This window comes from Muscardinus avellanarius, assembly GCF_963383645.1.
Source record: "Muscardinus avellanarius genome assembly, chromosome: 4".
In the NCBI taxonomy this organism is placed as follows: Eukaryota; Metazoa; Chordata; class Mammalia; order Rodentia; family Gliridae; genus Muscardinus; species Muscardinus avellanarius.
In genome coordinates this window covers 103,745,484-103,760,347 of record NC_137789.1, presented here as the reverse complement: position 1 = coordinate 103,760,347, position 14,864 = coordinate 103,745,484, and the positions used below count along the sequence as shown (strand labels likewise).

Sequence of the window (14,864 nt, the reverse complement as noted above, 5' to 3'; positions counted from 1 at the left end):
ATTTCTCTCAGCGTCCACTGATACACTTAAGGGCCTCTATTCAACTCAAAGTTGTTGATTAGTTAAACCTCTTCTTACTACTTTCCATTATTCTAGGCACACCTGCTTTTTTACCTATGCAAGCCAGTTCACTCATTGGTACACACATATATGTGTGCACATGGGGCAGGCTAGAGAGAGGCGTCCTGTGGGGTCTTCTAAAATGCTTTCTTTCTTTTTCTTTCTTAAAGTGTTAATTTTTTTTAAAACTCAAACTTTTCTGTATATTATGGTCAAGGTCTTTTTGTTATAGCTCATTTTATGGCTAAATTTCTTACATTTATTTTGGCTGGACTTTTTCTTGTGTATGAAATAGTAATTTACTAAGTCGTTAAGCCTGTTTAGTTTAAGAATCAATAATTTATTGAAGCCTTTGTTTTCCTTTAAGTGGACTGTAGAGGGAGGGTTATGCACAGTTAATACCCCTCTCCAGTGCCCCTGTCCATTATGGAGCCATATGTTCCGCTGTAGGCCAGAGCGACCTTTGCTTTCAGGGATCACAGGCTCCTCTGAACTTGCTCTCTGAGGTCTCCAGTGGGAAGTTGCCGCTGAGTATTAGCTGGCAGCTCCCGTTGCCACAGCTCCCCACACTTGGCTTTTGATCTTCAGTCTTGCAGAGGGGTTCCTTTGTAGCTTTTGGAGATTCATTTGAATGCAGTTTTTTTCCCCTAGAGGGTGGCCAAGAACCAAATAAACCTCCACTTTAGGATCCAACTATATAATTAAAGCAAGCATGGAAGAGGAAGAAGGCACACAGTTACTGGGCTTTCTTTGCTGTACATCTCAGTTAATAAGATCATTTTTTCACTGATGGTGCTATGAAAGCTATTGCCCCCTGGAGCACACAGAACTTAGGGGAGCTTTTCCAAGTCAATTCCAACCATTTTGTAGGATTGGTCATTCCTTTTTTAAGCCATGGAATCAATTGAAAGGTAAGGACAAAGACATTTCTTAAACATGTAGTAACCCTCTCCCCTTTTTCTTTTATTAAAGGTTAAAACTGCGTACAAGTGTGCCTGTGTCTTACGAGACACCATAAACCCGTACCTCCTGAGGAGAATGAAGTCCGATGTCAAGATGAGCCTTTCTCTGCCTGACAAAAACGAACAGGTGTGTAAACCCAGGAGCCAGCCACGCATTCCTCCAGCACAGGGATGCCTGCCCTTCACTCTGACTCTTGGGCATAACTGACTGGGCAGGCTGGTCCCTATTAGTGTACACCTGTATGTGGTAGGTGAACCTGCCCTTGGCCAGACTCTGCTAGTTCAAAGGCTTTGGCTGCCTCTGTTGACACAGATTCTTATAGTTACTCTTCCTAAATGTTTTCATTTTGCTTAAGCCCAGTTTATTCACACTGCACATTGTATTAGATGCCAACCATGTGTCCATCATGATTCATGGAAAGCCATGTAAAGTGTTGGTGAACACAGCCAGTTATGCTATTGTGGAATTCACATTTGTTCTTGAGGGAAGAGAGTCACCTAAGGGGGTTAAATGTAGAGAATAGTGAAGCTGGGTTACAGTCCCAGGGGGTGCTGGGGCAAGGGTTTGAGCAGTGGGCTTTTTTTTTTTTTAATGTGGTACTGGGGGTAGAACCACATAAAACACTCCCATTCCTACTTTATACAGGGTCTCACTAAGTTGCTGAGAGTCTCACTCAGTAGCTGAGACTGGCTTCGAACCTGTGTGATCCTCCTGTCTCAGCCTCCCAAGTGCTGGGATTACAAGTGTGCACCACCACCCCCAGCAGCAGTGAGCTTTTTAGAAGAGATGGTGAGAGCATTTGATCAGAGGTCTCAAGGAGGTGCCAGAGCAGATCCCGTGGGTGTTGGAGGAGGAGCGCTGGAGACCGGTTGGGACCGCACATTGGTGCACTGTGGGCCAGCTAGGAGACATGTGTGTCAGAGGCCAGGGTTGGGAGGACAGTGGCAAGGGAGAGAGGCCAAATCCTGAGAGGCTTCTAGTCCTGGGGAAGACTCTGGATTTTGTGAGGAGGGAATTCATGGGACTGTCCTGAGCAGAGGCTGATAGCATCTGACTTGGGTGTTCAAAGGATCATCCTTCCAAATTCTATCCTGGTGTTCTATAGCCTTACCAGATTTCGGTACCTTGTGTCTGTCTGTGCCTATGAGCAAATGCCTTGTAGATTTTTAATGTCATAAAGGCTCCCTTCCTCCCTCCCTCTTCCTTTCCCCACACTTTTCTCCACGTCAAGCCTTTTACCTCTGTATTCCCCAAAGCTTCCCCTTTCTGTCAGCTCCCCAGGCCACAGTCCTTTGAGCTAGCTAATTCCAGATCAGCCAGTTGCTCTAGCATGTACCTCTTTCTCTCCCCTGTCTCACAGCTTGGCTTGTACGAAGCATCCATGTCCAACAGGCCTCCCACCCACCAAGACTCCCCATGCCTCTCACTGTTGATGGATTAATCTGCCCGGGCTCATCTTCTACCAGCACACCCTCACTGCCCTTAGCCTGACACCTATCTAAGCTCATCTTCTACCATCACACCTGCACTGTCCCTTGCTTGCCACATATCTAAGATCACCGGTTTGGCTTATTTGCTCCAATTTTTCTTCACTGTGGAGTCCTGGACTGTGTTTTCTATGTGATAGCCAAGACATACCATTCCCTTTTTTCCCAACATGTGTCACTTTCTCTCCATGTGCAGATGATATCCCTCTCCCAGGAGTTCTACCACCTCCATGCTGCCTGGCAAGTGCACAAAGAAGCCCTGTTTTACGATGCTCCCAGGCTCTGCTAAGCTGGACCTCCTGGAGGTCCGGGCTTCATGTCCCCATCTTATACTCCCTCCTAACACCTGGTGATTCCAGGTGCTAGGTACTCAGTGAACTTGTTCACTTTCCTTTCTGTTTGAGAGGAAAGGATCTTTCTTTTTTACCCATTGTATTTAAAGTGTAGAAATATGAATTTAAGAAATTAAGAACTGTAACTTTCAGATTCGTATTTTAGAAATATGACTCATGGGTGTATGAAAGTTGGGGGAGGATAAAAGAGTGGAGCAGAATGAGTTAGCCAGGGGTTGGCGAGAGACCCAAAGGGCCCAGTGACACCCAGGTGTTTGCTTTACAATACTGGGATAGACCTGCTGCTGTAGAGACTGCACAAGGGCAATGAGCTTTCAGGGCATGGCCATGGAGCTTCACTTGGGAGGTACATGAAGTGACCATGCAGCATCTCTCTGCCCAAGAGGCATTGTAAATGGATCTAGAGCTCAAAGGAGGGTTCTAGGGTGGGCCTTGCTGACACCTGTGAGCCAGGAAGATGGCAAGGTTTAGAGCAGAGATCAGTTTGCCCATGGAAATACTTGGAGAATGAGAAAAGCCAAGCAGCCCAGGGGAATAGCAGCACCTAAAAAGAGAAGCTAGCTGGGGGAGACACAGAAGCCCAGGCAGGGGATGGGCTAGGAGGATGGAGGCCAGGGCAGAGGGACTAAGCTGGAAAGAGCCTAGTGCTTCTAGCAACTCTGAAGTCATTATAGACACTTCAGGGCATCAGTGGCATCAGTGGGGTGCCTGTCAGACTTGCACCAGGTGCCTGGAAAGAAAGGCAGTGGAGGTGAGAGTTGGCCCTTGTTCTCTTAGGAAGCCCCCTCTTCTAGAGATTCATGTGGGCTGGGTTTTCTGATCTGGTACAGACATTGAGGATTGCTTTTGCTTCTGCACTGGCACTTCTTCCAGTGGGGATGGAGACTAAGGAGAGGTGGATGCAGTAGAAACATTCTAGGGTAGACATCAGGGAAGTGTGCTTGATCCTGGTCACTGCAGGTTGATTGTTGTTCTGTTTTTATTTCTTTGTGTATTTCTAAGTAGAATTTGGGACAGAAGTGCCTGGTGGGTGCGTGGCTTGGGGAACATGAGGATGCTGGCATAGCAGGGCTAGGCTTTTGGAAGGTGTGAGTAGCACATGCATGGAAGAGACCCCTGGAGCAGGCGGAGCCAGCTGCCATGGAATAGGAGCTGCTGCTGGACCCTGACCACAAAGAATAGAGAAGGCCACTGGGGGAGTGGATCTGCCTTTGGAAGTGTGTAGGGCAGATGTGGTGGCTTGAGAGGCCCTGTGTTTGGCACGTGGGTGGCTGACTGGGAATATGATTGGTTGAGAAGATGAGTGCCTGGGGAGGTGGTGGACCTAGGGGAGAGGAAGGGAGAGAGTTAGGACGTTCACAAGCCAGATGACAAGGAGTAATTGGTACAGTTGGATTGTCAGAGATGAGTTGAGTAAGTGTGTGAGCCCTGGGGAAGGGGGAGTTTCAGGAGACGTGAAGGTCCCTGGCAGGTGAGGGGCTTGGGCAGTGTTGCGGGCTGAGCACATGAAGGCCAAGGGGCTGTGCACCTGCATCTGAACCTTGCTTGTGAGCAGGTAGCCAATCTTCAGGAACAGCGGGAGGGAAGGCCAGGACCAGGAGGGAGGTAGACACAGAGGTGGAGAGGCCCTCTGTTCAGTCTCCAGAGGTGCTGCTGCTGTTGTTGTTTTAATAAGAATATGTTGTTAAAGTTTTGCACATCCAAGCTGGACATGGTGGCACACGCTTATAATCCTAGTACTTGGGAGGCTGAGACAGGAGAATGGTGGTTCGAAGACAGCCTCAGCTACTTAGTGAGGCCCTCCACAACTTAGTAAGACTTTGTTTCAAAATAAAGAATAAAAATAGGCCTGGGGTATAGCTAGGAGGTAGAATGTTCCCGGTTCCATCCCCAGTACTAAAAAAAGAAAAAAAAAATTGCGCACATTTTGCTCTTTTGATTAGGAAATCTTACTGATATTTTGGTGACTTTAGAAATTTAAAAACATTATAATTCTTTGTGTTCTCCTCCTGTAGGTCTTGTTTTGCCGCCTTACAGATGAGCAGCATAAAATCTACCAGAATTTTATTGATTCCAAAGAAGTATACAAAATTCTCAATGGAGAGATGCAGGTCAGCCAAGGACAAGAACTGGAGAAATGAGCTGTGCACTGGGGTGGAAAGAGGTCGGGAGGGAAACTGTAGTCTATGATGTGCTGGGCTTTTTGCATCATGCCAGCTCAGGTCACTGGTGTGGGCCATGGGGCAGCCTGGAATCAGTGAGGTGAGGAGGAGTGGGTCGCTGGTGGGAGGGTGGCAGCCGTGGCCGGAACCCTGCAATGCCTGGCAGGCAGGGAGCTTCAGGTGCTGGGTTTTCCTGGATATTATGACAAATGATGTTATTACAGGGATTCATAATCTTCATCAGCTTCTTAAAAGGAGCCTCAGAAACCAGGCATGGTCGTGTATACCTGTAATCCCAGTACCTGGGAGAATGATACAGGTTCAGCAATTTATTAAGAACCTGTTTCAAATATAAAATGAAAAGGGGCTGGGGCTGTATCTTGGAGGTAGAATGCTCCTAGGTTCAGTGCCCAGTATCATAAAAAGAAAAAAGAAGCCCAGACTTCAGTAAACATTTATGAATAACTATTAGAAACCAAATATAATTCTGATTCAAGTATGTCTAGTTTTAACTCTCATTGTCCATGGTGTGTGAAAGGAATTTATTTATGATTATTCTGTTCTTTCTAATACTATGAAAATTCTCTTTCTATTCTTGTCCAGAATTTAGAAGTTGCTAGTATCTTCTCAGAAAAACCCCATTGTATAAATTGTACAAGTGTGCTGGAATTTGGAACCCCTTGCCCTTGTGCAGTGCCCCAGGCACTCTGAGTGAACACCAGGGCTGCACAGCAGGGGAACAGCTGGGCCAGCCTGTATTGGATGCGGGTAGCCACATGCCAAGGGTTTCCTGGGACTGTGTGAAAACATTTTGATGAGAAGCTTAACTGGATTTCAAGCCCTTCCAGAAGTGAGAGAACACAGATTAAGTTTGAGTGTGTGCCCCTTCCTCTCTGAGGCACCACTGTCACACTAGACCCCAGCCCTGGTCTAGCAGCAGCTTAATGAGGCAGCATCAGGGCGGGGCTGTGGGGACTACAGCACCTATGCAGGATATGGGGCCTGCTGGTTGTGTCTCTGTGAGAGCGTTATAGCTACTGGTCGTACTCGGCATGGCTGTGTATCTGTTCATTAAGCTTGCATATCTGTAATAGCATTTAGTTGCAGAGGTTCCCAAATTTACTTGGAGTACTGCCTCCTTTTCAGAAAACAAGAACAACAACATTACTCAGTAAGTGAATAGACAGATGCAGTGTCAAATTTCCATTCTTTTACAAATCTGTATTTTGTTCCATTGGCTCCCGGGGGGTGTTGTCACCTGCTTTGAGAAAACCCACCGAAGCCTTGGGCAGGCTGCTTCCCTTCTTTGTGGGTCAGGATCTTACCCTGTGATTGTGTCTTACTGATTTGTTATATAAGATGTTAGGGGCTGGGGAGGATTACTCTGCTAGCTGTCATCTTGGGCAGGGCTGTTGCTATGAGGTGCTTTCCAAACAAGCTCCAGGACTTCAGTCCATCAGGCCTTCCTTCAACAAAATCCACGCAGAGCTTTGCAGCTGTGGTCCTTACCTGTATCATTGGAGGCACAGCTGAGAGCAGTGCGCCCTCAGAACTCACACTGGCCTGCTCCACGCCATGTGGCAGCTAGAGTTTGAAGCAGAGCCGAGGCTGCCTGTGTTCCCGACACCCGGCTGCTGGTACTCCAGATCCAGTCGTTCCCTTCTTTTAACTGCTGCGCCCAGTTTCTTACTTTGCTGTCACTGGGATCTTCAGGAGGCTAAAGATCGTTTGCGATTCTTCAGCTCTGCTAATCCCCCTCCACTTCACGTGCTCCACACTTGGTGTCTAGATCATGCTGTAGATAGAGAAGGCAAGCCAGGCTTGTGAATTTCAGTTTCTCTGATAGTCACATTAAAAAGGCAAATACAAAAACAGGTGAAATTAATTTTGGCCATATAGGTATTTAACCTGTATATTCAAAATATCATTTTAATATGTAATCAAAATTTTTAAATGACTAAGGAGGAGATATTTTACTCTTTCTTTGTAGTAGTTTTTCAGAAATTTGCAGCACATCCCTGTTCACACTAGCAACACTTCCATGCTTAGTAGCTGCATTTTTGCTAGTGGCTACTGTACTGGACAGTGCAGGTCTAACAAAATAAGTTAAGAGATTGCTGTTTGAAGAATTTTGACGATGTTGCTGATTTGCTCAGATCTTTTATTGCTTCTTTAACTTGTTTCCTAGTTAAAACTACCATACCCTTGGTTATCAAGGATTTCATTTTCTACCAGAGCTCTCATGACAGTGCTTTGTGTTGTAGACAGTGTTTTGTTGGTGCCTTGGGTGTGGTGGGAGGGACCAGGAAGTGTCCACCCAGCCTGCTGCCCTGTTCATCTCTGTGCATGAGTGATGGTCGTGCACATGTGTTTCTGAGGCAATAAAAAAGTAAAAGGTAAATGGAGCTTGAACCTGGGACTCATGGTTAAACTACAGAACTTACAGTAAGGTGCTTAGGATTATAATATTTAAATGCATCCAATAAGTTGGATAGATTTCTCCAGTTTTAGGTTGATATGACACTTCTGATTTGTATTTTTAAGGTGAATCAGTTATTATATAAGTTTTACGGTTAAAAAATATATAGTATCTATTGCTATTGCTATGAACTTACACACCTTTTTTTTTCTAGTGAGGGGGAATAAATTATCAGCAATTGAATATGACTTCTATGCCATGCTTAGTCCATTAGAATTGTTTTATTTTCAGAGAATTGTCTTGTTGGGGAAAGGTAAGTTGAAAGTTGATTTCTCTCTGCTCTTAATGATGCTGTGATTAGGGAAGAAACTAAGAAGCTGGTGAAGAGTGATTTTTAATCCCTCTCACATATTGAACAGCCACTTCCCCTCCCCTTTTTTCTGAGTATTATTTTATATGGAGTAATCTCAGCACACTTATGTTCTTTTATACTGCAGATTTTCTCTGGACTTGTAGCACTAAGAAAAATCTGCAACCATCCTGATCTCTTTTCTGGAGGTCCCAAGACTCTCCAAGGTCTTCCGGATGATGAGCTAGAAGAGGACCAGTTTGGATACTGGAAACGTTCTGGGAAGATGATCGTGGTTGAGTCTCTATTGAAGATCTGGCACAAGCAGGGCCAGCGGGTGCTGCTCTTCTCTCAGTCGAGGCAGGTGCGTTCGTAGAGTGCACCAAGAAACAAGTCAGCTCTTGTCAAAAAATAGGATATAGCCGGGCGTGGTAGCACACGCTTGTAATCCCCGCACTTGGGAGGCTGAGACAGGAGGATCGCACAGGTTCGAAGCCAGCCTCAGCTACTCAGTGAGGCTCTCATCAACTTAGTGAGACCCTGTTTCCAAATAAAATATAAAATAGGTCTGGGAGTATAGTCCAGAGTTAGAAAGCCTCTGGGTTTCACCTCCAGTACCACCAAAATAAATAAATAAATAAATAAATAAATAAATAATAGGATATAGACTGAGCCATGTTTCCAGAGTAAGTCTGCCACTTGTGCCTGAGGTAGCAGCCTGCAGATATTTGGGGAGCTTAGATCTTTCAATCTACAATATAGCTGGGCATAGTGGCACATACTAGTAATGCTAGCGGCTCAGGAGGCGAAAGCAGAAAGATCACAAGTTCAAAGCCAACCTGGGCAACCTAGTGAGACCTGTCTCAAAGTGAGAAAAAGGATTTAGGATGTAGCTCAGTGGCAGAGCACCCCTGGGTTTTGATCCCCAGTACTGCAGAAAAAGTAAAAAAATAATTTAGATGCCAACACAGTGATTCTGGTGTCCAGGTGAGTTTGGACCTGGCTTGGGCTACTTATGAAAGGTATAAGAAAAAGGCAAAAATACCCTTGTGGCAGTTTTATTTCTCTGCCTTAAGCAAGAAACCCCTTCATCGTAGGTCTCTTGGGTAAGGTATGGCGGGTTGACACAGGTAGAGAAGCACTTCCCTGAGCGTGGTTGCAATTTGCATGCTTTTCTTCCTACCCAAACAGATGCTGCACATACTTGAAGTATTCCTGAGGGCCCGGAAGTATTCCTACCTCAAGATGGACGGGAGCACAACCATAGCTTCCAGACAACCACTGATAACAAGATACAACGAGGTAACAGGAGTGTGGCAACAGTCTCACCTGCTGCTGTGGGTGAGGGAGCAGTGAGCAGCCACGGCCCTGGAGCAGTGCTCACATCTGGAGAGGGGGTTTACGGGGGGACTTTGTGTGTTTGAATTTATGTACTTAAGGAGTGAGATGTTCATGTACATGTGTGCATATATATAAAGAATGCGTTGTCCTCAAAATCCAACTGTTAAATCTTACTAATATAATTAATACTATGGGTAGGAACCATGAGGTGAGGTCTGGAGTTTTGGGGACATGACCTTTTCTGTATTGGGAACGACCCAGCAGTCCATGTGTAGAAAATATGTAGGCAGAGGAGAAGAGCTATAGCTGATCTCTCAAGTGTGCCTGCTAAGTTTGGTGTGTCTTTCCTGTAGGACCCATCCATCTTTGTGTTTCTTCTGACCACAAGGGTGGGCGGCATAGGAGTCAACCTGACTGGGGCCAACAGAGTCATCATCTACGACCCCGACTGGAACCCCAGCACTGACACGCAGGTCTGTCTTCTACCTTCAAACAAGAATGTGTTGGTAGAGATGCAGTTTCTGGTTTTGCCCTTGTAGGCTTAGGTATATGTGGCCTTAGTGAAAGGTGATGACCAGCTGTCTTGATGTCTCTTAGTCAGCACTTGCACTGGGAAGGCACTTTTTGAGATGTCTCTCTCTGCTACAGGCCCGGGAACGAGCATGGAGGATAGGCCAGAAGAAGCAGGTGACGGTGTATAGGCTGCTGACGGCGGGCACCATTGAAGAGAAGATTTACCACCGGTTGGTGCACGTGGCACTGAGCCTTGACTCTATCCAGGGTTTTGAGCAGGGAGAGCTTTTTGTTTTTTTTTTTTTTTTTCTATCAATTTGTGTTGTATTGGCCTGTGTTTATATGGAAAAAGTACATTAATATCTTTCAAACTTGAAAGAACATATTGAATGAAAGGATGTGAAAAAAAATCTTTAAATTTCCTTTAGCATACAATGGTTTGATGAGCAAGGAGTTCTTTTAAAGTACTGCAAACAAAACTAAACAACAACAACAAAAAAATACCTTTCCACCAGGCATGGTGGTACATGCTTGGGAGGCTGAGATAGGAGAATCAGCAGGTTCAAAGCTAGCCTCAGCAACATAGCAAGGCTCTCAGAAACCTAGTAAGACTCTGTTTCCAAATAAAAAAAAATAAAAATTGGGCTAAAGGTTGTAGCTTGCCTTTAGGTTCAATTCTCAGTACAAAAAAAAAAAACCCTAAAGCACATTTCCATCTTAAAGTAATAATTGCTATAACTTTAGGGATATAGTTTTTGGTGCCTATTTTATATTATTTCCTTGCTGTCAAAATAAGCCTAGTTGTCTTATTATGAGTTCTTCAAAAATATCGTTAACCTGATAGTTGTACCTTATTCTATGCCAAGGACCACTTATGTTTAAACTTGATATTAATTGCTGTCTGAGAGAAATGTTCCTTTTTGCTACATTGTACCACTTTTTCTGGGGGGAACATTATAGAAAGTGGCACAGTTGAAGCTAACATTGACATTTCTATACAATGCAGAGGTGGGCAGTGTAGATGCCTATGGTCTGGCTCAACAGCCCTTTGGAAAGAGCAGATACAACACCCATTCCTTCCTCCATCTTTCTGTGGAATGTAGGGTAGAGTCCAGATGTTGCCACTTATGCCAGAAAGTTCCTTCTCATACTGTATCCCAGCTCCTAAGGGAAGCCTCCTGCCCTCCATTCCCCTGGGCTTCTCCTGAAGTGTTGCATGTTTTTAAGGGCCTGTCATGGAGGGCTGGAGACTTAGCCTGAGGAAACAATGCTGCTTTGTGGAGAAACCTGCCAAGTAGGGATGATGGTGTGGGCTTTGGCAGAAAGTGGAGGAGCATGTGGGAACTGGGAAGGTCAGTGTGAGGAAGTTGCAAAGCCCCAGCAAGAGTTGGCTGAGCCATCACAGGAGGGTCCTGGGCAGGGCAAGGCAAGGCAGGGCAGGGCATGGGATCTTTAGCCCATGAGCTGAGGAGGCCCACTCCTTGCAGCTTGGAGATGCTATGAGCTGCATGAATGTGTGTGAAAGATGTTTTCTGAATTGTGTAGAATCATAGAGCCTGAGAAAGTTCATTGGATATAAATGATAAAGCAAACTGGAATTTTGAGGTAGAGCAAAACATCACTTCATACCAGTTTGGTTTTTACTTTTTAGACAAATCTTCAAGCAGTTTTTGACAAACAGAGTGCTAAAAGATCCAAAGCAGAGGCGATTTTTCAAGTCCAATGATCTCTATGAGCTGTTCACCCTGACCAGCCCCGATGCATCCCAGAGCACCGAGACAAGCGCTGTGTTTGCAGGTACTGCATCATATGGCTTATTAAAGTGATGTGTCCCGTAAGCAGCACAGGGTAACACTACTATGCTCTGCCTTCACAGGAACAGGGTCAGAGGTGCAGATGCCCAGACGCTGGTTCAAAAGGAAGACTTCACCAGCCTCGGGAAGAGACAGTGGCATTCCAAAGTGCAGTAAGTTCCTTGATTCTGATAAGTCTACAAAGGATGCCATGTTGACTGGGGAGAAACCTCAGGCAGCAGGAGCTGCAGGAACTCTCAGTGAGCATGATTCTTTAGAAAGTGGCCCTCACACAGGTGGCAGCCCAGCTGGCAGCACAGGACTTGGAGAAGAGGCAGATGTAGCATCCGGACTGCAGGAGCTGCCAGTGACGCCTGGCAGCAGGGGCTGTTCAGATTCACCAAGTCCTGGCAGAACGCCCAGGCTCTGTGGAGAGGAAGGCTCCTGTGAGTGGCAGGGTCCTTCTAATGAAGGAGAATGCCACCAGGTTCACACAGATCCTCTAGGGGAGAATGGACAAGTGGAAAATCACTATTACAAGCACAAGTCAAAAACAAAGCATCATAGGGTGGTGGAGGAAGAGACCCCAGAAACACATCTACAACTACAGCCGAAGCGTAAAATCCCTAGGCGCCACAGAGACGCCAAGTTTGAAGGAACCCGAGTTTCACACCTGGTGAAGAGAAGGCGGTACCACAAGCAAGAGCCCGAGCAGGAGAGTGAAGCCAAGGCCCGGAGCAGCGATGATTACGTTTTGGAAAAGCTTTTCAGAAAATCAGGTAATATTTCTGCACCTGCCACCATAGCAGTGCTTGAGCCTTTAGCTGCTAGAGCCTTTAGCTGATGCTACAGAGGGGCCTGTGGCCAGGGTGGTTTCCTTCCATAATTCAGATGTGAAATGCAGCAACATTCTGAATGTTGGAGTTGCCCCCTTTTCTGAAAGCGTCTGGAACTTTGGGAAACAATAAGACTTAACGACAATCACTTACAGGAGAGATGTCATGCATGAGTACTCTCTGAATAGCAATAGGCAACTTCCTTATGTGCTGTATCTATTTTCCAAATACAGGAGATAGAAGTAACAGATCATGGGGGAGACAGAAGTATGGCCAGGGACAGGTGTTCTCAAAGCAGGGAAGCTGGTAGCTAAAGGAAAGGGGGAAGAAATAGAGAGCACACAACAGTTGTTAAGCACTGTAGGACAGGATGACCTTGTTGAGCCTCTCGCTCTCCATGTGGTACCATGGTTACCAAAGGCTGCTGACAGGTTCTCCGAGAAGGCGAGCTGTGTATGGCACTTCAGGAGACCTTTACCTAATGTGATTAAATTTTTAAAAATTTCTTATTTTGAGATAATTTCAGATTTAAAGAAATAAGCTTGAAAAGTATACACAGAACTCTTCTCTAGCCTTTATCCTGTTGCTAACATTTTTCAGCATTTTATTATTTGCATATGTTTAAACACATTTTTGGCAGGAATACCACAAAACTGATACTGAAATCTTGGTGCGTGTGTCAGGAGACACACATGTTGTGGTCTGTTCTATTACTGTTAGCTTTTGAGATCACTTGGGTAGGGTAGGCTGCCTGATGTCATAACTAATATTTTCCTTTTATAATTAATATTCTTTAAGGCTATGTAAACACTTGTTCCTCATCAGACTTTTATCTACTGGCCATTGATGATTTCTTTTATCAGTCAGCCTACTGCAGTGGTTGTCAACTGGTGATTAACATTCTACTCTAAGGAGGACTTTTTTTTCCCTCCTTTATTATTTTTTTTTCTCACTATGGACTCACAGATTTTTTTTTCATGACCATAACCCATTACCATTGCTATTGGTGGTACTCATATTATCTTAAATATGCCTGGTAGGGCTCCTTTGTCCTTCTGGCATGTCCACATTATTCTTTGAGTGCCTGCTTAACCTCCTGGCACACCAGAATTTCAAACCCTGGGATCCGTCATTTCTCCAGGAAACCCTGGAGAATGGTCTTTAGAAACCAGGAACTACATTCTCAAAACTATTCATTGCAAGTGTAATTTGTGTGTGTATTTGTACGTGTACATATACTTAAACACATGTATACACAAATATATATGATAAACACAAATACACACACAACTACAAATAAATATACATCTATCTGCTATCTATAAAAGCCATGAGTCTGGCTTCCAGCAAAGATGGAATAACCTTTATGTTCCCATGAGAAACAATTAAAACATTGACATAATACATGATGCAATGGTTTGGGGGGCCCAAAAGTCAGTTATCTCTGAGAGATGGGAAACAGATGAACTGAGCTCTCCAGTTGCTCCACCCTACTTTTGGGAGAGAGTTTTCAGACGGTGACATAAGAGAGAAAACGTGGGTGGATTCCCAGTTAGATTCCATGTTGAGGAGACAGAGCTCTGAGCAGCCTGGGGACTGAGGTAGCTGGAGTTGGCATGAGAGCATGGTAGTAGAGCGACCACTGTATACCCTGCAGAGGGTGGTCTGTGGGACTCAGGTGCTGATCAGCTCATTTGTGCTGGAAAGGATTTGAAGCCGGGGAAAGCACCACCTAGAAGTATTAGAAGAGGCATGTCTGCACTCGCCCAGGCACAGATAATATAATGCCTGTGCCTGTCAGCCAGACTGCAACACTTAATGTGTTATCAGGTATTGGGTGTATTGTAGAGGAAGGCTCTTACCTCGGTGGTAAGGAATGATTAACCATAGAGTTACCATTATTTCAGCTCCACTGTTTATAGGAATATGTAAACATTTTATAGGACTGTGTATCTACCCAGCAAGATAAAATTCAGTGTGGGGCACAAACTCAGAATTTTCTGAAAATACAAAAAAACAAGAAAATATGATCTAAAATGAGGAGAAAATAAATTGAAACTGAACCAGACATGACACAAATGTTAGAATCAATGGCCAAGGACATTAAAATGGCTATTATAACTACTATATATGTTCAGAAAGTTAAATAGAAACTTGGAAGACACTTACACACATACAAATTGAACCTTTAGAGGTGAAAAGTACAGTGTTGGATGTGAAAAATATACTGCATGAAACTAAAAGCATATTAGATGTTATAGAAGGAAAGATTAGTAAGCTTGAAGGCATTAGATAGAAATTATCCAAAATGGAACACAGTAGAAAGAGAACTAAAACATAAAAAATGTCAGTGAACTGTGGGACTACATCAGCAGCCTGTTATAAAATGATAACCAGAGTCCTGAAGGAGAAGAGAGAGAGAAGGGAAAACATTTTATTCCAAATTAGATGGAAACTGTAAACTCATATACCCAAGAATCTTTGCCCCAAACACAAGAAGCAAAGAAAAATATTCCAAAATGCCCATAAGGATCAAACTGGTCAGAGCAAATGATGGGGAAAAAAACCCCTAGAAGCAACCAGAGGAA

At 44.7% G+C, this 14,864-nt stretch overlaps 1 protein-coding gene across 1 annotated transcript in view; it reads left to right on the top strand.

Moving 5' to 3' along the window:
• The window catches only part of ERCC6 (ERCC excision repair 6, chromatin remodeling factor), a gene marked incomplete at both ends in the record, with an annotated part of 78,313 nt that overhangs the window by 54,595 nt on the left and 8,854 nt on the right, over positions 1–14,864 (top strand). Inside the window, 9 exons of the mRNA XM_080694798.1 lie at positions 1,033–1,149; positions 4,879–4,974; positions 7,942–8,157; positions 8,985–9,095; positions 9,488–9,607; positions 9,783–9,877; positions 11,299–11,444; positions 11,799–11,886; positions 12,071–12,219. Coding sequence (XP_080550924.1) covers positions 1,033–1,149; positions 4,879–4,974; positions 7,942–8,157; positions 8,985–9,095; positions 9,488–9,607; positions 9,783–9,877; positions 11,299–11,444; positions 11,799–11,886; positions 12,071–12,219 — 1,138 coding nt within the window. The remainder of the gene's footprint in view (positions 1–1,032; positions 1,150–4,878; positions 4,975–7,941; positions 8,158–8,984; positions 9,096–9,487; positions 9,608–9,782; positions 9,878–11,298; positions 11,445–11,798; positions 11,887–12,070; positions 12,220–14,864) is intronic.